Genomic DNA, 27,094 nt, shown 5'->3' with positions numbered 1-27,094 from the left:
AGCTTGAACGTGCAGGTCAGTATTCTCTGCTTAGACGCGTAAAGTGCTGTTAAGATGTAAATGCTTTTGCTTACAAGAAAAATGTTTGGTTTCATTATATTGGGTTCATTATATTATATTATATATATATATATATATATATATATATATATATATATATATATATATATATATATATATATATATATATAATGTATTTAATATGGCCAGTTTTTATGTTTCTGATATTTTACGTGTTAATTTGATTTCTAAATTAAATAGAGACAAAAAAAAATTACTATCACCACATTTAATGACATTAGGAGCTAAATAGGAAAATATTTTTTTAGAAAGTGTCACTTTCTACACACATACAGTTCAAACAGTACGTACAGTGTGTGTTTGGAGCAAAGATTTCATGCGCTCCTCTGTGTGTATACATATGATTATGTGCTTGCATACATGTGTGTATGTGTGAGTGTGTGAGTGCGAAAGAGATCTCTACTTACAGAGTTTGAACACTTGGGCAATTTAGGTGTGTGTGTGTTTACGAGCGTGTGCTGCTGTGTGAACAGAATTACAAACAGACTATTTTTACAACAGTATTTGATGCCCTTTCATTGTGAATGTGGTGGTGAGCATGCATGAATGAATGTGTATAACATGCCAATACATGGCAGTTGCATGAAATGAAGCCAACTGATACAAAGTTGATGAACTCTAAATGAAAAAGTAGTTGGTCCACTACAATCTCAAAGATATCACAGCTCTTATATATGGAAGAATAAATGTATTTTTCTCACCTCAGTGTCTTCAGTTTGTAGTTTGGATCCTGTAGGTAATAATGAAGAGATTTCACTCCTGTGTTTCCAGGGTCATTTCCTCTGAGATCCAGCTCTATCAGATGTGATGAGGTGTTTGATTTTAAAGCTGAATCCAGAGCAGCATAGCCCTTTTCTGATACACTGCAGTCTGAGAGACTGAGGAAAAGACAGATTTTGGTATTAAAACATTCCATTAATTATATATAAAAAATTAATAATTAATATATTTGTTTAGTTTTAGTAAAGCACTAACTTCAGCAACTCAAGTTTACTGTTTGAGTTTTTTAGTAGCTGAGATATCTCCTTCACTCCAGAGTCCCCTAGTTTATTCCCACTCAGATCCAGCGCTGTCAGGTGTGAAGGATTAGAACACAGAGCTGCTGATAGATCTGAACAGCCTCGCTCTGTAATACTGCAGTTATTTAACCTATAAGAAAAAAAATAATTATAACATTGCAATATTGATCCTTCAGTCAAACTACAGCATATATTAACATAAAAACAAAAATATTCAATCTCACTTCAGTATCTTAGTTCTGCAGTGTAAATCCTTCAGTAGATCAGAGAGCTGCTGCACTGCTGAGTCTCCTTTTATTTTCCCACTCAGATTCAGTTCTGGCAGCAGTAAAGGGTTTGTTCCTAGAGTTTTAGTCAGAGAAGCACAGACACTCTCTGCAGCATAGCCGTTCAGCAGTCTGGAGATAAAGAATATTATTACATGCTTGTTGCATTTTTATATTGCCCCTGTAAACATTCTTTTATTTATTTATAACAAGTTATCAGAGACACAGATATGACATTTTACATGATTCTGGAAGCATTTATATTTTTTTCCAATATTAAAACAAAAAGTATAAAATAAATTCTATAAAATCATCTTACCTAATTGTCTTCAATTTACTGTCTGGATTCTTTTGTAAATCAGTGAGCAGCTTCACTCCAGTGTCTCCAGGGTCATTCCCTCTGAGATCCAGCTCTATCAGGTGTGATGATTTTAGAGCTGAAGCCAGAAGAGCATATCCTTCCCCTGAGATGCAGCAACTAATGAGACTGAAAATACATCAATAAAATAAAAAGTTAGAATAAACAAAGCAAACACGTGCAGTAAGACAATGTATTTTAGTAGTATATTATTTGTGAATTAGGGAAAAACTCTCTCTAAATCTGTTTTTCCTGTAAGGTTTTCTAGGTGGGGAATTTTCTGCCATATGAGAATTTTGCATAGTGGTATGTTGCAGGATTGTTAATGCATATTTTGTGATATAATGTTGCCCTCATAACTGACTTGACTTGACTTTATTATATACTTATCTATTATCAAATTTATTAAATCAGTTTGCAGTGGAATTTGGGATTGTTGATTTTACTAATTTATTTCCTACAGATTTGAAATTTAAAAGGAGGTTGTGCTGCATAAATCTATCCATTTCATAGTGCATAAAACTACTCATCACAAATTAGTCTGTCCCAAATATAAAACAACTAATTTAATTATTTATGCTCTAGATAATGCATTATGCATTAGCAGTGATTACATATGTTCTGTATATGTAGAGTGGTGTAAAAAAGTGTTTGCCCACTTTATGATTACTTATTATTTAGCATGTTTGTCAATCTTAAATGTTTCAGGTCATCAAACAGGTCATCATTTAAATACACTGCCTGTACACTGCCTTCTTCCCTGATAACACGGGCATATTCCAAGATGACAATGCCAGGATTCATCAGGCTTAACCCGAGTCCAGACCTTAACCCCATTGAGAATCTTTGGGATGTGCTGGGGAAGTCTTTGTGCAGTGGTCAGACTCTACCATCATCAATGCTGCAAAATCTTGGTGAAAAATTAATGCAACACTGGATTGAAATAAATCTTGTGACATTGCAGAAGCTTTTTGAAACCGGTATACCGGTTCATACGGATGCGCAATTTTGAACCGTAGAACAGCACCACCAAAGAAACATGCTGGGTGTTCAAATACTGTCACTCTAACTCGCTGTTCCCAGCTGTGAGAAAGAAGGGAATTGTGGCTGATTTTAATACTGTAATGGTTCTAATGGGTTAAATTATTTATTAAAATATTTAGTTTTGTAAAGGAAACCGTGTTAAAGGTGGTGGTGTATCTCTTTTTATGGTCTGTTGTTTACATTCTTTAGCTGTTTTCCGGCTAATAAGGTTTGATTATCTCATATATTGTATAATTGTGTGGGGCAAACCCAATACTAATCAAAGCCTAATTTAAAGCCTTTTATAAGTGTTTTATATTATATGTACTCCAAACAGTAGAGTAAGTCACAGCCTATATAAAAGCCCAGTCATGCAGAAATATATAAATAATAATAAAAATACCATGATTATACTGTGAAACTGACAGAATCTTGAAAAATACAGTGGTATGCATTTTTGGTCCCACCGCCCAGCACTGTCTATTATTAACTCCACCATTTCGTCTGCTCTGTGTAGTTCAACTGCTTTTTTATCCTTGTTATTGAAATTATCTCTAATATGTATTTTCTGAATTTCTCTGATATAACAGCTCAATTTTAATTCTTCAGGTTAAAGGTGCTTCCTTCTTTAATCAGCTATAACTTGTATTTGTATCAGGCTACAAACAGAGCTGCTTTATGAATTCATGCAACGCAACTATGTCTTGTGAGCATACCTTTTACTTTTATAAATTTTTTACACTTGTTTTAGTCATGCATAAATTGTAAAGCTTTTACTTATAATTTATCAGTTTTAAAATCTGTTATTTCACTTGTTTGAGTGCTGTTTAACATGTTGATCCACAGCATAGAGGCTACAAATTCAAACTACAATGCAGCCTTTCAACACACCTTTAACCTAAATATCTAAAATGCTACGATGTAGCCGAAAATGGACACTTGCTGCTCATCCAGCACTTCTCAGTCTTGACGGTTTGCTATTTTATCAGAATAAGGGGGCGTGGCAGACAGATTTTGGGAAGTATTCAAATACCTCCATGCAAAAAACTCCATGTAAAAAAGTCCCGGTGTTATCCTAACCTTACCTGTTTACGTACTACAATTTCCCGCTCAGTCTGTCCCTTGGTTTCTCTGTCACAAGCCTGCATCTCTGCCTGCTGCTGTTGAGGACGCGGAGGCTACAGCAGCGAACATGTTTGTGATTTTTACACATTTTCTAGCAGCTACAGTGAGACTCTTCAGTTTCTTTGCGTGTAATTTAACCACACCTTTCTTCTGCTTCTGTTTCTCTGTGCTGCCTCTCCTCTAACATACACGCTCAACAGTAAACGTAGCGAAAGTTCAGTGGACCACAAGGAGAGAGGGTCGGGCTGCTTTTGTACTATATCCTGATTGGTTCAGTCCACTGTCTATATTGAAGATGGGCCAATGGGCCGCCCCCTCTATAATGTGGGCCGGTCTCTAAGGAAAAAAAATCCAACAGCATCGGCCGCTGAGGACTGTCGGCCCACCGCGCAAACGCCCGGTACGCCAGATTACCAGTCCAGCCCTGAAACAATGCCACAGTGAATGCGTGCTGCAATCAAAGCTAAAGCTTTTTTTGGTGGCAAAGACAACAAAAGTAAAAACAAAAATGCATTTTTTAAATGAAGGTTTTTATTATTAAGGTAGAAAAAAAAGTGTGTAAAGTTTGCCCCATAAATCTAATAACTGGGCTGCTTTTGGGCCACCAGCGAATTTCAATGAGTCTTTCTTTCAAAACAGTATTCTTGTAATTCTGCCACATTGTAGGGTTCTGAACATGAACCTCCATTTTAAGATCATGCCCAGCATCTCAATAGGATTCAGGTCAGGGCTTTGACTAGGCCTCTCCAAACTCTTCACTTTGTTTTTTTTTCAGCCATACAGAGATGGACTTGCTGGTGTGTTTTGGATCATTTTCCTGCTGCAGAACCCAAGTTCACGGTCACGAATAGATGGCTGGATATTCTCCAACAGGATTTTTGTTAGACAGCAGAATTTATGGTTTAATTTATGACAGCAAGTCTTCCAGGTCCTGAAGCAGTAAAACACCCCAGACCATCACACTATCATCATGTTTTACTGTGGGTATTATGTTCTTTTTTGGTGTTGCATATAAGCCATATGTAATGGGACACACACCTTCAACTTTTATCTCATCAGTATTTTCCCAAAAGTCTGGGGGATCATCAAGATGTTTTCTGGCAAAATTAAGACAAGCCTTAATTTTCTTTTTGGTCAGTAGTAGTTTACATCTTGGCAGTATTAGTCTCGTATTGGCCATGCAGGCCATTTTTGCCCAATCTCTTTCTTATGGTGGAGTCATGAACACTGAGGCAAGTGAGGCCTGCAGTTCTTTTTGGAGGTTGTTTTGGGGTCTTTTGTGACTTCTTGGATGAGTCGTTGCTGCGCTCTTGCAGTAATTTTGAGAGGCTGGTCACTCCTGGGAAGGTTCCTCACTGTTCCATGTTTTCGCTATTTGTAGATAATGGCTCTCACTGTGGTTCGCTGGAGTCCCAAAACTTTAAAAATGGCTTTATAACCTTTAGCAGACTGATAGATCTCAATTACTTTCTTTCTCATTTGTTCCAGATTTTTTGGGATATTGTCATGATGTCTAGCTTTGAAGTATCTTTTGGTCTACATTGCTTTGTTAGGCAACACTATTTTTAGGGTGATTTTTTGATTTGTAACAGGTGTGGCAGTAATCAGGCTAGGAAAATTGATAAACCACAGCTATGCCTTAACTGGGGGGCAAACACCATGGTCTAATATTTAAATCAAGAAGGGGGAAAACTTTTTCACACCACTGTATATATGTGCATTTATACCTGTAATATTATTGTAACAATGGCTGCCCCCCTGGCTTTAGCTGCAGCAATAGACCATAACTGTGTTCAGAATGATTCACTCATTAACTCAGTCATTATGTAGCATTTGCTATATAGTGAAATGACTAGGAAATGACCAAACAATAAACTATCTTTGTTTGTGAGGCTCTGACGACGTCTGACACATCAACACCGCACTGTATTGTGGTATATATTATACATTCTAGCCAACATCGTCTGTATGGCTTTATGTCTGACATCCTAAATAGTGCCCTATTTTAGTAATAGGTTGTGATTCCAAATGCAGCTCATGTGCTTTGGCTAAGCTCTACCACACCTGAAGGCACTCAGCAGATACAGCTGACATTCTAATGAGGAAACTTTATAAGAACATACATATGAGCTGATCCTTGTGAAGTTTTTTTTATTATTTGTGTACACCAGCCTTTCTTACTAATAGTAGTAATAAAGTTACTTAGCACATGGATCCATAGACTGTATCCATAGACTGTGTATAGCTGGACAGAGCATCGTCTCTCAAAAGTGAAGCCACCACAGGTCGGGCGCCCCCTGCTGTTCAACTGCAGAAAGCCGTGTAACTCCACCCATTACCATAGGTTTCAATGGCAAAACAGACAACTTTCAATCACGTTTTTTTTCCAATATACTGTAATTCTACCTCCATTATTTAAATGCAGCAGCTAGTGTAGCCTCTGCTTATACTGTCAAATTTTTATATCCCCACAGAATTCGGTTTTTAAAACTTTATTCGGCTCTATTCAAAAAAAGGTGTGGTTATTGTAAAAGGGCTGGTTATGGGCGGGACCAATAACAGACCGTCAGCTCCGCTCCGCTCTGCAGTCTGTGACCGCGAGGCAGCCCTCAGGGCGGGGTTATTTAAATGAGTAGGCTGTCTCTCCACAGTCTTTCTCCCTCCTCTGGTCTCTACTGCACAGAATCGGGTGTCAGGATCGCCAACATGGCGGAAGATTTTGGCTTCATTTTCATTGAATGAATGGGAACGGAGACATGGCGTTCATCTTTTTTTACAGTCTCTGGTCTTATCCAATTTGATACTAAAAGTTAGGTCTGAATTCTGGCAGTTTGTTGTGTATTTATTTTAACTGTACTTGTTGTAACTGTATTTGTCCGTGTCTGTATATCCTTAAATTTGATTTTGGCTATCTACATTTTTTTCCTGACTTCCCTATTTAGAGGCTTTTGCTTCAAATTACATCTGTGATGTCCTAAAAAAAATCTGTGCTGTAAATCTATTTTTGTTTTATTCTTCAACATTGTTCATACTATAATATTATTTAGTTCTCAAGGTTTAGTTCACATGAGGCTTTAAAATATACATATTTATACCTATTTTACTCACCTCAGTTTCTGCAGTCTACAGTGAGGATTCTTCAGTAGATCACAGAGCTTTTGCAGTGCTAATCCGTGTAGTTTATTCTTGTTCAGATCCAGGTCTATCAGGTGTGAGGGATTTTTGTCCAGAGCGGAAATCAATTCAGCACAGTCGTTCTCTGTAATACTGCTTGTTGTGTAGATTCTGCAGAGGAAGATAAAGAGAAGCCAGAATGAGCGAAATTAAAAACTGTTTTATTTAAAATGATATTATTTAAATCCTAAAAAAATGTTATAAGCTTATTCTAATCTTTGTACTGTTTTTTTCTCTTTTCTTTAAATGTTGTTAATCACAGACATTGACTTTGAAGTCATGCGAATTAGTTACCTAATGTTATGACAAAACTTAGCAATACTTTAATTCAGTATTATGGTCACTTCAGGCAAGACATGTTCAGACTGCAGGCAAATTGCGTTTGTTTCCCAAATCAGATCAGTTAATTGACCATGCTGTTATGTGACTGTCCACACTGTTAATAGCAAGTGATTAGTTTGGATTTGCATGAGGAAATAAAGCTGGGGCAGATGCTACAGCTGGTCTTGTACATTTTCTCTCTCTCTTTTATAGTGGTAATTTCTGTAATATTCTCTGATTATTATTGACTTAGCTTTAAAACATATTTTAAATCTCACACCCCATCTTCTTCTCTGAACTCTGGTCAAGCATATTCTAGCACGTCTTTATTGTTGAATATATTTGTTTCACAATGCTGAACAATAAGTTGCAAATCCAATTTGAGCAGCCAGAGCATCCAGACTGTGAGCTAGTTTGATGAACAAAGTTTAACTCCACCTTTCTCCTGCATGCCCCCAGCAAGCATGTGGATGTATTCAATTCCATCACCACCTGACTTAATTTAACATCATTAAGCTCTGATCTAATAGGTGTCCATGTACCAGGGCCATTATTGTCTGTTGTTTAAAGTTACATTTTGAAAAAAGCCAGTCCACTTTTAGTCTATTATGATGGTCAAAAATAAGTCTATTACAAATGGTTAAAATAAGTTTCTGAATTTACTTTTTAGAAAGCACACAGACATTTATCAAAAATACATAAAGTTAATTTTAAGATGTGACACTCTTAATTTAAACCAGGAGCCGGATTGCATTGCATCTGTGTCACTGCTGTATTTTTGGTGTCCACACTATTACAGTTTTCTCTTTTTTTTGCAAAAGGAAAACGGCAGTAATATAGGACTGCTAAATAATGATATATTGAAGTGTGTAATACTTTGTTTTGCAATCCTGTACTGATTTTCAAAAACAGCTTTAAGAGTGGTTAATTTTGTGCTATGTTAAAACCTAACCATTAAACAGCAGTGTTGTACTCTGATTTTAAAGCCCACTATTCTGATTGAATAATATGCAGAATTTTCGTTTACTCACATTTTATAAATGTGATAGTATGTTTTTTATTCTATAAGTTTGCCTAAAATATTACTAATCAATTGCATTATAAAGCCATATTGAAATCTATATCTACATTATAAGCTTAATAGTTTCAACCAAATATTGTTATTAAAGTACTCTTTACTTTTATATATTGACATTGTCTAGCAAAATAACCTTTTTCATTTTATATATATATATATTCTACATAGGAAGATAATTAAAAAACAGAAATAGCTAAATAAAATCAATATTTCTTATTTAAATGATATGTATTAACATCTTAATTTTTGTACTATGTGTTTTCCGTTTACTGTAAATGTTGTTCACCATTTGACTTTGATGTCATGTGAAATTAGATAATTAAAAGCTTTGAAAAACCATTTTTTTTGTGTGTATGGGAGTCAGTTCAGGATATGTTTAGACAGCAGGCAAAACCCTCCATGGACTTAAGAATAGTTACTCCAAAAATGAAGGATATTCTTTTTTACTACCCGTTTTTTGGAAGAATAAATGAATTAGCAGGTAATAAAGCAAAATGTCATTTTTAATGTCCACTGCAGAATTATTTAACCCCTCATAACATGCATCTATAATATTTAGTTGAGCCCTGTTTTGATTTTTTAATCTGCTGCAAACAAGATGCATAGCCAGACATCATTTTTGAGTAGCGTTGCTGAGACATTTTAGTCCATTTTTCATGGGCAACGGCCTCCATTTCAGTAATTTAGGTTTGCATGCTGCAAACACCTTCAAAACTTATACAATTTTTTCAATTGCTAAGTCAAGGAACTGTGATAGTTACTATATAATCTTTCAGGACTTATTCTGTAACTAAGCTTTGGAGGTCTTTAAGTTAGTCTTAGGATATTTTCAATTATTTAATGTGGTTCTGAGCATACAGGACCATGTTTTATGAGCTTTTGAGTCAGCAGGAATGGAGTCCATCAGCATTTAGTACACACCATAGTGTAGAATGAAACCTCAGTACTTGCCCCCCTAAATCTTCCTGCAGGTCGTTTGCAGTCCCTTGCAGGTTTCTGACCATCTCTCTCCTTAAAAAACTGGTGGCAGCCGGGTAAAGCTTCCTCTTTAACCACATCTAGTTAGTGTAGCTCTTCAAGTTCTTCTTGATCACTAAACTTGTAAACTACACTTTCATCTGTATCTCCAGGAACATTCAATGTCTTTACTCTCTCGTTTGACACTTCTGTCAACCTAAGCATGTCCAGCTATTTGATGTGTTTTATTTTGATCATACCTTGGTTTACCACCTGTTTTGTAAAGTACCAGCATGGACAGTTTAGTTTAAAGCAAAGCTTATAAACAAGGTAAAAATAATCTATGGGCAATAACCCAGGCTCTATTTATAACTATTTTAATTATTTAACTACTTACGTGAGTTTCTGCAGTCTGCAGTGAGGATCCTCCAGTAGAGCAGACAGCTGATTAACTGAGATCTGTTCTGGTTTAATTTGGCTCAGATCAAGCTGTCTCTGCAGTAAAGGATTTTCTTTCAGAATATGTAAAAGACGAGTGCAGGCTTTCACTGCAGCATCACTTTTCAGCAGCCTGTAGAGAGAACAACAGTACAGATACATTAATTATACAATAATAAATAAAACAGAGCTTACTGTAATTGTCCAGTTTAACTGACTGACAAAATATTTATATTATATATATATTACAAAAATATATATTATATATTATACATATATATATATATATATATATAAATCAGAGATTGCGCCAAGATGATAATCGATGTCTGCAATGGGCTGGAATGGGTATGATAGCTTTTTATGATGTCAGGTGAGATCTTGTCCCTTTAACAAACAGGTGAACAGACTAATCTCTCTTGTAATTCTACACATAATTAAAAGTAATGTTAGTAAATTTAATTAATGAAGTTTATATACAAAAAATATTGAAAAAATGGATTATTCATTAAAAATTGAATTACCTCAGAGTTTTCTTTGAATTCATAAATACAGAAGTAATCTGCTCAACTCCTTTGTCTCCGGGATCATTCCCACTGAAATCCAGCTTTTTCAGGTGTGAATCACGGTTTGTTGTCAGAGCTGAAGCCACAGCAGTATATCCGTCCTCTGTTACACTGCAGGATGCAAGACTAAAGAGAGACAGGTATACAGTGTAATTAATACTAGCAGTACAGTACAGTTTAATAATCCTTCCTCAGAAAACACCATTTTTCTTTACTGTTAAAGTAAATAATTATGAATGAAAATCACAGAAGATATTACCTCAATGTTTCCAGTTTACAAAGATGATTCTTCAGGGCTTCACAGAGCTTTTTCACTCCTGAATCCTGCAGGTTGTTGTTACTCAGGTTCAGTTCTCTCAGACTGGATGAGGGTAGAACTGTGGCTAAAGCTGAACAGCTTTCTTCTGTTAGATCATCATTGTTGATCCTGAAATCAAAAGATCAGAACAGAACTGTGAAACTTTGAATGCAACATAAATACTGTTTATTATTTCTTTAATTAAAAATGTAAAAGTACATGAAATGGTTTCAGTGTTCTAATTCAGAGTTTGTAGAATTTCTTAAACTGACAAATACATCAATTTAAAACACTTAAATCAATGAAGATAGAGTCTGAGCATATGAGTCTCTGACCTAATATATGCTTTGTTTGCAAAACAATTACATACAGAATTATATTTATATTAGCGGTGTCAATTTCTCCAGGGAGAAAGAAATAATCATGTAGTGTGATCTGCCTGAAAAACAGATTAGAGCCTTGTTTTTTATTATAATATCTCAGTATAGTTTGGATGTTTTATCTTAGAATATGTTAATGTGCTGAGCTTCTTAAACAGAAACAGCTGTGTGTATAAGAGAGAGAGGGATAGTGAGAATTACATTCAGATATTTTTGTTTATATTTCAGCATAAATAACATTTGTGTTTTCTGATTGTGATGCCATGATTACATGACTGAATAAAACCACTAAGATGTTACCAGGCTCTGAAGAAGTGTGAATTATGGGAAACTAGTATTAAACATGAAATAATGATTAATTTGCATAAAAATAGCACCTTAAAAAATTCAGATTAATTGTGAGCGTTAACGTTTTAAGGTTAACAGCGCTAGTTTATTTGAATAATATTGAAAGTTCTAATTGATTTCTAATCCAGTTTAACACCTAAAGCAGTTAAAGCAGTAGTTGCAGTAAGGATATAGGGGCCATCTAAAAACAGATGCTGTACTAAACATAATGGTCAACATAAAATCACTTCTGAGCAGAGATCAATAAATAACTTGTGAAAAGCAGGTAAATATTCAGAATATCTTAGCAGGAATCAGTTACGTAAGAGTGCAAACTCTATAATTGTTAGTAATAATATTAATCTGCTGAGAATAATTATCCAGTAATTTCCCACAACTCACAATTGATTCATGTTTAGAACATTTCACATCATTAAAAGCTGCACATTTTAATGATGTTCTGGTTCTAAACTCTATATTGAAATAGGTTCTGGTAAATTCATTATTTTGCTTTGGACGACCACAATGTGAGGTCTGTAGAATACAATATGATTAAATGCATATTTCAGCAGCACAAACTTTCACTATAATGTGAACATTGCATTTGTAATTAAAATGTATATAACAGCTTGTGTAATTATTGTGTATTGCAGCTTATTTTGGTTGGGTTAGAGGGCTTATAGCAAGTATTCAGCTTTTCAAAATATGAACTTAAAAGATAAACGTATGACAGTAAAGTATATTTATTATTACTGAAACAATTGAGAATACTTACTGGAGTTTCTTCAGTTTACAGTGTTTATCCTGTAGCAAATCACACAGTAGTTTCACTCTGGAATCTCCTGAAAGTCCTTCTGGATTCCTGCTCAGGTTCAGCTCTGTCTGCAGTAAGACCTTCATTCCTAGAGCTGCAGAAAGAGAAGCACAGGCTTCCTCTGCAGCAGAAGAATTTAATAACCTGCAAAGAGAGGAGAACACACTTATATTATATACACACCTCATCTGCTCCTAATTCTGCTACCAGATGTTCAATGAGCTAAGTAATTTAGACACTGTATTATTTACGTGTACTACAGTTAATAAGTGTCTAACAGCTATTTGTCATGTTTGAATTAAGTTTCTTACTTAAACAAAAGTTTTGACAAAATGAGTTGTTTTGTTTATGAAATAGGAAACATCAATAAGTAAAGCCATCCTTTTATGAGGGAATGTCAGTACTCGTGTAGTGTGATGAAGCCACCAAAACCTTTCCTGTGATTATTATCAGGGCATAATAATTCTAGATGTAAATAGTGCTGGGCGATATGGAAAAAATCATACATCACAATATGGATTTTTTTTATATCACGATAACAATATATATCACGATAAACCACATTTTGTGTATGTTTTCAGTTATTCTTCAAAAAATATAACAAAATAATATAATTGCTTACTTATTTATTATATTTATTTATAAATAAATTAACAAGTTCGAAAATGAGGGTATTCAATCTGTAATTTCAGTTTTTTCTTTTAATTACCATTTTTATTAGTTTCAGTTGAGGAGAACTTTCACTTTCAGTTTTCGTTATTTCCTTCGTTTTTGTTAACAATAATACTTGGTTACTTAGCTATATGGTGATTATCATTCCATAGCTTTATATTAAATAAAAATAGTATTAAAAAACAGATGACTACATCCCAGACTACATCACATTTCCTGGAGACAGCGCGCCAGGAAAGCGGTGAGAATTCGCCGAAGCCTGGAATGATCTGATGCCTGAATTTGGGTCGGCGAGAATTCTCACCGCTTTCCCGGCGCGCTGTTGGGTTCAGCTGAAGAAAACGGTCTGTGATGTGACGTAGAACTATATTCACTGTAACAAATCACACTGTGATTTTTGTGCTGATTCAAAATTTCAGCTCATCCATGCGTTTAAAGCTCCGCAGGTGGATTAATGAGTGTGCGGCTCGCGGGGATTTGCCGCTTCTTCTACTGCTTACGGGCTGCGTGACGTTCAGTCTCTCAGCCTGCGAGTCAGACTACAGTGTCAGCATATAAATCACCTGCGTTTTCCTACAGGAAAAACCATTCAAACATGCGGATGAGCTCTCCGCAGCCAATTAAAAAAATCACACAGTGTCTGTCTGACTTAAAATAGTTAGATACAGCTATTAAATAAATAAATCAACATTCGTTAAAAAGACCAGTGAGCCGTTATGCTAACAAGATAGAAGCTAATAAGCTTATAACAACATTTAATAAAAAACAGAAAAACAGATATGAAATAGAAAAATAACCAACTAAACTAAGCTCAAAATGTCACGAAGTGACCCAGGCAGGGAGACGAGGAGGCGGACACAGGTGCAGGTAAGGGCGATGTAAATAAATTTATTAAATAAATAACAAAAAAAGACAAAGAAACAAGTAAACATGTAACAAAGATAATAAACCAAAATACTAATAAACAAGGAACTAAAACAAGAAAGGATTAACTAAACTGGGCAAGGGAAATATATACAATGGAATAAACTAATAAACTTCAAGCAGGGGTATATACAAGGAACTAGGGAACACGTAAGTAAACAAGAAACTAGAAACTTTAAACAAGATATAAACGAGAAACACGGGACTAAGGCTTAGGAGACAAGAAAACACTGAGAGACTATTAAACAGAGAGAAAGACAAAACGACATGGGAAGGTGCAAAGACCGACCGAGACAAAGTGGTAGACGAGGGCTATTTAACAAACAGGAAACACACTAGAATTGGAAACACCTGGGGCAGGGGCGGAGCTACACATGAGAAACACATGGAAAAGTACTGAGACACAGGGGCACAGGTCACGTGGGACACACACAGAGACATGAGACAGGGCTAAGACATGACAGAAGCCTCCCCCTAAACGCGCAGCTCCCGAGGCGCGTAAAAACGAACCCCGGGGGTTGGCGGCGGGGAGAGGCCGGGGAAAACAAGAGACGAAACCGGGGACTGAAAAGGAGACAGGACAGAGGACAGAGAGTGGACGGGAGACTGAACAGGGAACTGAACAGGAGACGGAGACTGGACGGGGAACTGGACAGGAGACGGAGACTGGATGGGGAACGGAGACTGGACAGGGAACTGGATGGTGGACGGAGACTGGACAGGAGACTGGACGGGGAACTGGACAGGGAACTGGACGGTGGACGGAGACTGGACAGGACACTGGACAGGGGACGGAGATTGAACAGGAGACTGGACGGGACTGGACATGGGAACAGGGACGAGGACATTAACAGGGACAGAAACGAACACTGTAACTGGGACGGGAACAGAGACAGACACGGGTACAGGGACGTAAACAGAGACAGGGACCAAAACAGGGAGAGACATGGGGACCAGAAACACGGGTGGGTGCCCAGGACTGGCAAATGTCTGAGGGGAAGTCCAAGGAGCCAGCCTGGGCACAGTACTGGGGACAAAGTCAGGGGACCTCGGTGCCTGCCTGGGTACATGGGACCTTGGACGAAACACAGTTCCGGGAGCTGGTGCTGGCGGCGCGGCGACTCTGGCAGCGGGAGCTGGTGCTGGCGGCGCAGCGACTCTGGCAGCGGGAGCTGGTGCTGGCAGCGGGAGCTGGTGCTGGCGGCGCGGTGACTCTGGCAGCGGGAGCTGGTGCTGGCGGCGCGGCGACTCTGGCAGCGGGAGCTGGTGCTGGCGGCGCGGCGACTCTGGCAGCGGGAGCTGGTGCTGGCGGCGCGGCGACTCTGGCAGCGGGAGCAGGTGCTGGCGGCGCAGCGACTCTGGCAGCGGGAGCTGGCACGGAGGCTTGAACGGCTGGAGCAGACACGGAGGCTTGAACAGCTTCTGCAGAGACGGAGACTCGAGCAGCTTCTGCAGACTCGAAGGCTTGATCAGCTTCTGCAGACACGGCAGGAGTCCGGGGGCGTGGCTCAGCAGCTGAGAGATTTTCGGAGCTGGGGGTGTAGAGATCCAGCGGAGCAGCAGCAGGGCTTGAGACTGCGGGTTGAACAAAAACCCGGACCGGAGCTGCAGCTTCGCCGGCAGAGACTGTAGAGGCAGAAAGCGCGGGGCCGCCGGTAAAGTCCGGCGCGGGAAAAGTCACTGACCGCGGCTGATTCGTCGCGGTAATAATCCCGGAGCACGGCTGAATTGCCGCGGAGAGAGTCACAGAGCGAGACTGGCTCGCAGCAGCGGAATTCAGATCTGCAGCCGCCATGAAAGCCAGCTCCTCAACCTGAGGAGCTAGCGCTGCAGCTGCAGGGCTTGAGAGTGCGGTTGCCGCAAAATCCCGGACCGGATTTTTACTCTCTCCGGCTGAGTCAAGCGCGGGGAAAGTCTCTGCTCGCGGCTGGCTCGCCGGGTTGGAGGTCCTGTAGCGCGGTTCGGCAGCAACCGCGGGGAACACGGAGCGCGGTTCGACTGCCATCGCGGAAGTCTCGGAGCGCGGTTCGGCTGCCACCGCGATAGTCACGGAGCGCAGTTTCACAGCCGCCGCAGAAGTCCCAGAGTGCGCCTTTGCCGCTGGAGAGGAGAGTGTCTTGGCCGCGGGAGGAGCTAGCTTTGGAGGCGCTGGGGAAGCTAACGCCTTAGCCACCGGGGAAGCTAGCACTGGAACCGCCGGTGAGAAGAGAGCCTTGGCCGCAGGGGAACGGACGGGAGTCGGGACGGCCTCTGGAGCTGTGCGGCCGAGAGCCGGGTAGAGCACCGCCCCTGGGGGGAACGGCAACGGAGTGCGGGCTGGTGCAGGGTAGAGCTCCTCTTCGTCCTCGGAGCTGCTGGGAGCGCACCCGAGAAAGTCCCACGGATCCCGCTCCTTGAGCCTCGGGTACACGGAGGCACCGAGGCTCATAGCACCAACCCGTATCGACCCCCCAAGAAAATCCTTCCCAGAAAAGGGGTCTTCTTCCGGCTGGCGGGACCCCTTAGAACGCCTACCCCGAGGCCTGCGGCGTCCTTGAGGCCTCGAGGTGTCCTGCGCCGGGGTCCCGCAAGGAGCACGACGAATCGCCATTCTGGTGCCAGTCCAGGCAGAACCTGCTGTGTCCATGTTCGGTCGGTCTTTCTGTCACGAAGTGACCCAGGCAGGGAGACGAGGAGGCGGACACAGGTGCAGGTAAGGGCGATATAAATAAATTTATTAAATAAATAACAAAGAAAGACAAAGAAACAAGTAAACATGTAACAAAGATAATAAACCAAAATACTAATAAACAAGGAACTAAAACAAGAAAGGATTAACTAAACTGGGCAAGGGAAATATATACAATGGAATAAACTAATAAACTTCAAGCAGGGGTATATACAAGGAACTAGGGAACACGTAAGTAAACAAGAAACTAGAAACTTTAAACAAGATATAAACGAGAAACACAGGACTAAGGCTTAGGAGACAAGAAAACACTGAGAGAGACTATTAAACAGAGAGAAAGACAAAACGACATGGGAAGGTGCAAAGACCGACCGAGACAAAGTGGTAGACGAGGGCTATTTAACAAACAGGAAACACACTAGAATTGGAAACACCTGGGGCAGGGGCGGAGCTACACATGAGAAACACATGGAAAAGTACTGAGACACAGGGGCACAGGTCACGTGGGACACACACAGAGACATGAGACAGGGCTAAGACATGACACAAAATGCTAAAAGAAATATAATCTAACAAATTCTAAAAAAGCAAAACGAAATAGTGGACACACAGGTACAAAAATAAATATTAGTTATATAAAAAAAGGTAAAAGTAAATAAACTGTGCCTGGGTGATGTAACCAAACAAAGAAATAATAATAAAAAAAAATGAACAAAAATAACAGTTTAAGCGCCAATAAAGTTGTATTAATCTCAAAGCAGTAACTTAACAGACAGAATATAAAGCTTTACCAGCACTATGAGACGCAACACCTATAAAACAGAAGAAGCAGCAGCAGCGTGACAGTTCTAGTGGAATAATTAAAATTATTATATGGCGGTAATAACACATACCACCACTTAATCTGACAATGTATGACTGTATGAAAAACTTCCAATACTGCCCAACCCTAATTTGCATGAATAATTGATGAAATTACTGTAGAAACGATAGGTAAGTAGCACGATAAACACTTTTCTATCGTCCCCACGATATTTATCGTCATATCGCACAGTACTAGTTGTAAAAAATATATATATTTTTTCCGTTTTTCAAGTAGATTAGTGCTCTTAGTGAAATCATACAAATGTAAAGTATGATACAAACAGTATCCAACAAAATTAATTATTAAACTTATATAGCAGTATAGGTTTACTGTTATCTGAAAATAACTCAACAAGCCATTAATAATTAATAAGTATTGTTATCCTTCCCTGGTATTCACTTCCTAGTGCTGGTTCCCTCTTTCTCTCTCTCCCCCTCTCTCATTTTCTTAGGTGTGATGAGTTGGCACCGTCACACATGAGTTAACAATGAGATGATGGCGTATTAATGGTTAATTCGACCATTGATGTCCTCACCACATGCCCCATGAGAGTGATTTTTTGTGTTTTGATTAGATACTTAAGTTTTAGTTCACTTTTTATTTAGAGACTATTATGTTACAAATTACAGATAAGCATTGATTAGTTGGGGTGTTAAACCTTTTTTTGTTATCTGATTGCTGTCCTTTTATAAACATGTCTATATTGTTCTAGTTCTATTCTAACTTTAATGCACTATATTAACCTAACTGCAGTCACTGTACGGTGAGCTGCTATTTTAGTTTTCCCTACTGTACCTTTTTGTCCTGTTCATGACTAGGAAATTAGGTACACTGTATCTGACATTTTACTTCTTTTATATTGAAGCACATAGGTAAGTAAGCATAGTGGTTCATTGGATATTTTTATTTTGTTAACCTATTAAGCTCCAAGCCTATTTTGACCAATTTCCGCCTGAAATTACATACTCACATTTAAAGGCTTATCACTCCAATATTAAATAATTCAGAGTCAATTCTATGAATTAATATTACTTAGAAGCCTTTACACAATTCATTTAAGACACTAATTATTCAATTGAACATGTAATGGCCAAAATATGGTAAAAACCAGGAAAATTTTTAGGCGCTTTTCAGATTTTCTATTTTATTTTTTTATTTCCAGACATATAAAATTAATTATTTATATAGATAAAGGGTTTTGGCAGCTCTACATTTTGCTATAATGTGTTTACAATCATCATATAAAATCATAAACTGCTGCCTTTAACTGGTTAAAAATTATTGTGATCTGAAGCAGTAATGGTATTTTCTATCTCCAAAGGACTGGAAACTTTATAAGAATAAAAACTACCACTTTAAAAACTCATTTTGCAGTAATAAGGCTGTTTTTGTGTGGTCTACTCCTATACAAACAGAAAACCGCATTGTCTCTTTAACAGAGCGCTTTCTACAGAGTGGGAAGTCTCTGAGAGACAGTATCTGTGGCCAAGTAGCCCCCACCCCCATTTCAGATGGCAGAACTCGACACCTGATTGGCTGACAGACCTCATTTGCATACCATCACGTGCAGTAGAGTCTGATCTGTAAAGAGACACCAGACACTTGGCGGAGCGTCGAATACAGTGTGTTTAATAAGGAGTTAAATTTTTTATTAATTTCTTTCTGCCTGAAATGATTTCAAGCGCTGAGTGGAAATAAATGGGGATTATAGGAGACTGGATTGATGGATACTCTTAAATCTGGACGCGTTTTGAAGGTAAGATCGTGGGGGACGTGCTGGTGGGGGTTGGGGGTGTGTGTGGTGTGTCCTGAGGTAACCCCAGATCAAAACCCTAGCAGGTTTTAACTGTGAACACAGCAACGCGCTCTTTCAGCTATAATTCAGAAACCGTACATCCTACAGTAAAACAGAGCACAGTTCCGGAATCCGGAGAGCCAGACGGCTTGAATGCTGTATGACCTTATTCAACCAAATATGGATGTATGATAAACGTAAATATGAAAGATATGAATCATATCTTTATGAAACTAGGCAAATTTCGCCATGAATGTTTATTTTCTGAAAGGAGATACTGGGCTAAATGGGCTAGATAACTGAAAAGCTGAGATTCTAAGCTTTAAAATGGTATATTGGGTGTCTATATTGAGTCTATAATTGTTCATAAATATTCATAAACACAGCCAGATATTATTTTTTTTATAAATTTCTGGGCGTGTTAAGAGGTTAATTTGGCCATGGCTCACCCCAAAACTACTTTGCGACTTGCCATTTATTTATTTTTTCTTTAATTTCTTTATTCAGTTAATACGCCTTTATGTGGACTGCTATGTTTTCTTTGTATTTTCTGGTTCTTTAAATATTTTTTTGCCCCTGAATTATGTTGCAATCCTTTAGACCTCTATATTATGAAACATGTTTGGGTTACTCTGATTATGATCATAACATCAATAAATAGGCTATAAGATCTAGATAAATATCTTCTTTGTTATCTCTGCTGTAGTGATTGATTTGGCACTTTAATTTTTAGTAGTTTTTGTATCATGCAGTGAGTTGCATCAACCATGTTGGTGTAGTGAGCTCTATTTATTTCGGTTTCATGGATCTAAAACCACAGTTCACAACAGTAAAATATGTAAGAAAAGGATTATGTTTCTCTCACCTCAGTATCATCAGTTTACAGTTTGGTTCCTCCTGTAATTCAGTGAACAACTTCACTCCTTTATTTCCAGGATCGTTGCCTCTGAGATCCAGCTCTACCAGTGATGAGTTTGATTTCAGAGCTGAAACCAGATCAGCATATCCTTCCTCTGTTACACTACAGTCTGAGATACTGGAGAAAGAAGAAATGTTATAGCTAAAATATAATTTATAATATTCACTGTATCCTTTCAGACTGATTTACACACTAACTTTAGTTTTGTTAGTTTGCACTCTGCCATCTTCAGTAGGTCAGAAATCTTCTTCACTCCAGAGTTTTCTATTTTATTCCCACTCAGATCTAATTCTTTCAAGTGTGAAGGATTAGAAGAAAGGGCTTTTGCCAGATCAGCACAGTCTTTCTCTGTAAAACAGTTGCTTTTTAACCTGCAGAGAAAACAAGAAGCATGTTTTTTTTAAGTATTCAACAGTACATATTTTAGCTGTCACTGATAGACAAATTATAATAAAAGAAAATTATACAAATAAATTGTGGGAATATTAACTTTATATCTAAAATTTACGTTTAAGTTACAGACCACTTTTAGATTCAGAATGAATCAAATTACAGAGTCTTCTATAGACACTTATACATACAACAACTTCATACACTGTATATTAAAGTACAAATCTAGAAGAAGAAACATACTCACTTAAGTTTTTCAGTTCTGCAGTGTGAATCCCCCAGTAAATCAGAGAGCTGCTTCATTCCCAAATCTCCTTTAATTTTTCCACTCAGATCCAGTTCTGGAAGGAGTAATGGGTTCTTTCCCAGAATTTCAGTCAGATAATCACAAGCTTCCTTTGCAGCTGCAGTTTTTAACAGTCTGTAGATGAAGAAATTATGCATTAGTATGAACAATTTAAGTGAGCAATGTGCAAAGTTAAATGTGTGTGTGTGTGTGTTTGTCTCCAAACAGTGAAATATGATTAGTAGATGATTAGCGGATATTTGGGTATATGAGAGTAACAATTTAAATTTAAATCAGTGAATCATGAAGTGTAACAAATCATGACAACTGTTTCCAATTAATTACTTTAACTAATATAAACCTTAACCAAAACTTATTTTTTAAAATAATACATTTTAATATTTTTAATGAGCCTTAACCACAAAGTTCTTTTCACATCAAGAGTTAGATACAGGGGATGGACACTAAAACTTAAACCCCTGGTTTTAGACCACAGTAATTTATTGTCCCAACGGACAGTTCTCGTGGAAACCGGAGAGTTGAGGTGCACATTGAATTCTGCCATGATTTGGGCAGGCGTGGTTTTATGTTTTTTGGATACAATCCGGGTTAGCACCCGAACATCCCTTTCAGACAGCTTCCTCTTGCGTCCGCAGTTAATCCTGTTGGATGTGGTTTGTCCTTCTAGGTGATATGCTGACATTACCCTGGATACCGTGGCTCTTGATACATCACAAAGACTTGCTGTCTTGGTCACAGATGCACCAGCAAGACGTGCACCAACAATTTTTCCTCTTTTGAACACTGGTATGTCACACATAATGTTGTGTGCATTGCAATATTTTGAGCAAAACTGTGCTCTTACCCTGCTAATTGAACCTTCACACTCTGCTCTTACTGGTGCAATGTGCAATTAATGAAGATTATTATTATTATTATTATTATTATTATTGGACCTGGATTCCCACCTTTGCTTAAAGCTATCTAGCTAAGTAACTAGTGTAAACGGAACTATTTTAAACATACACACCTACCTAGCTCAATTAAACTTCGCTGGTGGTGTTCCATATACAAATTCTAACCATTTGTTTCTTAGCTCTGAATAACTTGGCAAAGCATTCAACACTGATGTTTTATTTTTTTCAAATAACACAGGAATGAACTGCCATGCTGTATCTAGCGCTGTTAGCTCCCGTCTAACAAGACGGTGTCACCAGGCGGCATTAACATGGCTGTGGGGAGTCATGAGCCATGGTGGACTAGGCCATGAAAACTAATTCACGAGTTGACGTCCACACACTGTTTTTCTTGATCGACTAATTTTTCTGAAAATTTTCTTTTATTAGCTACTGCAGACAATGGAGTTTCATGTGCAGCATGCCTATACAACTCAGAGAGACCTATTGTATTTCACAAAGAACCAAAAAAAAATGCAAAAGGACACCTGTAAAACTGTTGAACAAAATGTTTCATGAAGAGTTTGAAAACAGCTCTGCATACAAGCAGATCACACATCACCTTAGAGTCTTCAAACTACTTGGATCGTCTATCAGAGCAGTAAGAAGCTCCACTCCTTTTTCTCCAGGGTCATTACCACTGAGATCCAGCTCTTCCAGGTGTGATGAGGATTTTAGAGCCGAAGCCAGATCACTATATCCTTTTTCGGAAATGCTGCAAAAACTGAGACTGAAAGTGCAGAAACAAAATGAGAATATCAAACTATGTTTTTTAGGGTTCAAGCACCGAAGGTGCATAGAACCCTATTGTTTTTGCTAAGATTTTTCTTCTTATTATTATTATTATTCTTTTTCTCCTGAAAAAACAGTTGTGCAGCCTAAACCGTAAGTCATAGAGAAATGAAACTTGGTAGGTAGATGTAGGATCAGTGCATCTCGGGGGACAACAAAAATGGCACCGATTGGTCAAGTGGTGGTGCTATAAACAAGGAAATTCATTTTTCACAATTTTCTCAATAACTCAAAAACCATAAGACCTACATTCAAAATTCTTTTTTTGATGGATTCCTTGGGTCAATACCAACAACTGTCCAATTTGGACCATGCATTTCCGTCTATATAGATTTTTTGCTAATTTGCATAATATGCAAAACCTACTTTTGCAAACTAGTCCTAGGAATTTTGACCAATCCTGGCATGTTTGGTATCAAAACACTCGTGAGAGCATGCGCTTCAATATTCATTAAGAAAAAGTTGAAATATGTAAACAATATGGCCGCCATATGCAAATTAGTCCTTCCGGATATATGCCCCATTCACTTCAAGAGGTAAATTTGGAGCACTGTTTCTCAGCAACCGTGCAACCTAGCAAGTTGAAACTTTGCATGCAGAATCTGTCATACAACCTCTAAAGGATGTTCAAAGGGCAACTTAATCAATCAACATGGCTGAACACCATCAGCCAATCAGCATTCAGCAGACATTTTGGCAGGCTGAATGTTGCCCGATCTGGATGATATTTGGCAGTTATGTTCAGGTGGAGACACTGTAGTGACCTGCAAAGTGCTGAAACAATCCGCCCACTGGGGGGCGCTGTTCCAAAAAAACGAGTATATGTCAATCATGCTGTACTATTTTGACATCTAATTGTTTTTGCCATATTTAGTACAGTGGCTCTGACAAATTTCTCAATACAACTATGTTTAAAAAGTGCTTTGTTCATTCATAATTGCTAATTGTTTGAAAATAGCTATATTGAAACTACTCTCTGGATATTTGGCCTATCACCTCCATTTCAGTCTTGCTGCACACTGTAGAGTCTCTAGGTAAATGTTCATTAAAAACATTTGTGAAAATTTCACATACAATACTCTCCAGGCATCAAGCAATCTGTGCGTCCTTGGAATTTCTAACCTAAATTGCTGTAACTCTGCAGTATTTGCTGTAATCTCACAATGTTAAAGACCTCTGTACAATATCACTCTGATGAAGCGCCATTTAATACAGAACTAGATTAAGAATAACTTGACATTACATGTCATATCAGAACATTCACTCCTTTGTGCCTCTTCTCAACATTAATAACAGGTGAAAGACTTTTGATCATTTCTAAATGTGACAGAATGTCTCCAACTGTGTTAGACCTTCTTACACATCACCATCCTATGCTCTAGTAGGCACCATTGTGCTAGTTGGTGCTTGATGAAGCGCCATTTAATTCAGAACTAGATTTATAATAACTTCGTAATTACATGTCATATCAGAACATTCACTCCTTTGTGTTAAGTTAAACTTGTTTGGTCAAACATTTCAGCTTGTTCTGCAAAGGTTCAAAGGTCAATCTGAATACCACTTTGTGAACATTCTGGTTGAAGCCACCTGATCAATACCAATAACATGTAGACACCTTTTGACTAGTTCTAACTCACTTAATGAATATCCTACAAAGTTCACTAGATTTACATGTGAATTTAAGCACTGATCAGGTTGAAAGGCCTCTGCTCAACATTAATAACAGGTGAAAAACTTGATAATTTCTAAATGTGACAGGGCATCTCCAATCATATTAGACCTTCTTACACATCACCATTCAATGCTCCAGTAGGCACCATTGTGCAAGTTGGTGCTTGAACCCGATGATTGCCGCTTGCGGCTATATTTTTTCTTGTATTTTATCCCATATTTAGATTTGTTCCTGTTTTTTCTGTGTTTTGATTTAGGATATAGGGTATGTATTGGTCCTGGTTGCATGTTGGTGTTTTAAAATACAACTACAGTCCCCTCCAAAAGTATTGGAAAGTTGAGTACAATTTGTTTTCTGTTGTCGACTGCAAACATTTTGAACTGAAATTAAAAGATGAATATGAGACAAAAGATCAAAATTTTATTTTATATTTCCAATTATTCCGATCTGGATCTAATACACAGTTTAGAAAATTGCTCTTTTAATCTTAACCCACCCATTTTTCTCACTGTTCCAATACCTTTGGAGAGGACTGTATGTCTGGAGTCCCAATTACCAGACAATATGTTTATTGTACAGTACATCTTCTTATTTTAAGTGTATCTTCACTTCATAATGTAAGCCACATGGTAGAAAAGTAAGTAAAAACTGAATAAATTGCAATCATGTAAGATCTAGTAGATGACCACCATTGACATGCTAATGTTAAAAGAATATTAACATTTTGACTATAAAAAGAATGAAGAATGGTCCCGTAGTGTATAGTACTGTTTATAATTTCAAGCCTTAATTTAGTAACCAATTATACATTTTGTTTAGGGAGTGACAGTGTGTCTTTGCTGTCATGAGAATGCCTTGCACTGCTCGAAACGCGCAAAAGGCATTTCTTAATTAATCATGGTTGTGTTTTTGAAATAAACTAATCAGTCACATGCCATTTCCAGCAATGTTATTTTATTAAAATTTTGGTTTGTTGTTGAGGTAAAAATCTGCATGTGTGTGTAACAAGCGGGTTTGTATAAATGCATAGTTAAGATAGGAATGAACATCTGATTGTCAGTGATCAACTCTGTGTTTTTAAGCGGCATAGGAGCAAGCCGTGAAAATAAGACTGTGTGCTGGATATAGAATAGCAATGAGCATTGCGAGGCACTTCATGCAGGGTGTAACATAGGACCCATAATGTTTCCAACTTAAGCAGACATTAAGTTACATAACAGATTAGTTAAAACAGCCTTTGTATATCTTGCACATTTGGTTTTAGCAAACTACTTCTTACTGCACAAACTGAACTGTTTGTTAAAGCTTTTTACAAAGTTCTAGGACAACTTACAAGTAAACTCAGCTAACTAAAGGCTTTTTAGTTATTTTAAGTTTTACCTGAAATGTATTAAATATTAGTAGTGCGTGCACTTAGAAATTAAAAGTAACTAATTTGCATTGCATTCGTGTTCTCTGCACTCCTGTTGTGCTGTTAATGGAATGAATAAATAAATAAGAGATCATTTACCTACAATTATCAGAACCTGAACGCATTTCTGATTTTAAACTTAGATAATACTAAATTTGAACAATGTACTGAAAAAAGTACAAAAACTTTACTTACTTCAGTTTTTCTAGTGTGCAGTTTGAATTCTGCAGGAGATCAATAAGTTGCTGAACACCTGAATCTCCTACTTTATTATTACTCAGTTCCAGCTCTCTTAGATGTGATGGGTTTGATTTCAGAGCTGAAGTTAGAAAAGCACTCCCTTCATCAGTAATTTTACAATCACACAACCTGTAGAGAGAAGAAACAGTTTCTTTATAATCTCATTTTAAAAATACATACATTATCTAATAGTAAACATTACACTGCACATATTGCTCAGAACAAAAACATTCAGATTAGGATTTCAGATTTCGTTGATCTATGTTATTTTAAAATGCAACATACTGGAGTTTTGACAACGTGAACTGTGGATTCTCCAGCAGACCACTAAACTCTTTTACTCCACAGTTTCCGATTGTATTTCCACTCAGATCCAGCTCTATCAGGTGTGAAGGATTTGATGAAAGGGCTGTTGATAGAGCAGCACAGCCTTCCTCTGTAATACCGCAACTCTTTAACCTGCAGAGAGTGATGCAAAGTACCTAATCGTTCTATCACAAACATTTGCAGGAAACAATGTGTGTTCTGTGCACTCCTGAACACATTTCTGATTTTACAATGTACTGAAGAAAGTACAAAACTTTACTTACTTCAGTTTTTCTAGTGTGCAGTTTGAATTCTGCAGGAGATCAATAAGTTGCTGAACACCTGAATCTTTTAGTTTATTATTGCTCAGTTCCAGCTCTCTTAGATGTGATGGGTTTGATTTCAGAGCTGAACACAGAGACGCACTACCTTCATCAGTAATTTCACAATCACACAACCTGTAGAGAAAAGAAAGTTTCTTTATAATCTCATTTTAAAAATAGCATAAGTTGTCTTATACTACATACTCAATGCAAATGTGACAAAGGGAATTGGGAATTACGGTCCAGTGGTTATTCATAGCGGCGCTATGTCTCAGATATCTTCTTATAATTATCTGGGTGTCTACATTGAGAGTACATTAGGGTGGTCGACCCACTGCAGCAGAGAATGTATTTTTTGAGGAGACTGAGAAGCTTGGGAGTGTATCAAAAGCTTATGACCCTGTTGTACTAGAAAATATTTTATGATATGACATTATCGGTGCTAGCCAGCACTTCTCCTTTAATGTAATTTATAAGGAGTCTGTTAGGTTAGCAACGCAAATAATTTCTGATGCAGAAGTTCTTTTTTTTTATAATTTTATTTAAAATTTTTCACATTTCTCTTTAATTTATGACGCCAATTACCCAACCCACTCACTAGGACTCCCCCCATCACTAGTAATGCCCCAACACACCAGGAGGGTGAAGAC

At 37.8% G+C, this 27,094-nt stretch overlaps 1 protein-coding gene across 1 annotated transcript in view; it reads right to left on the bottom strand.

Moving 5' to 3' along the window:
- LOC107197484 (uncharacterized) overlaps window positions 1-27,094 on the bottom strand; it is a 185,837-nt gene that overhangs the window by 24,232 nt on the left and 134,511 nt on the right. The window contains exons 28-33 of the mRNA XM_049466243.1: window positions 10,666-10,833; window positions 10,365-10,532; window positions 9,800-9,973; window positions 6,981-7,157; window positions 1,686-1,853; window positions 1,325-1,498 (exon numbers count right to left, since the gene is read on the bottom strand). Of these exons, the coding sequence (XP_049322200.1) occupies window positions 1,325-1,498; window positions 1,686-1,853; window positions 6,981-7,157; window positions 9,800-9,973; window positions 10,365-10,532; window positions 10,666-10,833 (1,029 nt within the window). The remainder of the gene's footprint in view (window positions 1-1,324; window positions 1,499-1,685; window positions 1,854-6,980; window positions 7,158-9,799; window positions 9,974-10,364; window positions 10,533-10,665; window positions 10,834-27,094) is intronic.

This window comes from Astyanax mexicanus, chromosome 17, assembly GCF_023375975.1.
Source record: "Astyanax mexicanus isolate ESR-SI-001 chromosome 17, AstMex3_surface, whole genome shotgun sequence".
In the NCBI taxonomy this organism is placed as follows: domain Eukaryota; kingdom Metazoa; phylum Chordata; class Actinopteri; order Characiformes; family Acestrorhamphidae; genus Astyanax; species Astyanax mexicanus.
Note: the sequence above shows the minus strand (reverse complement) of the source record. Positions and strands in the feature narration are given on the sequence as shown.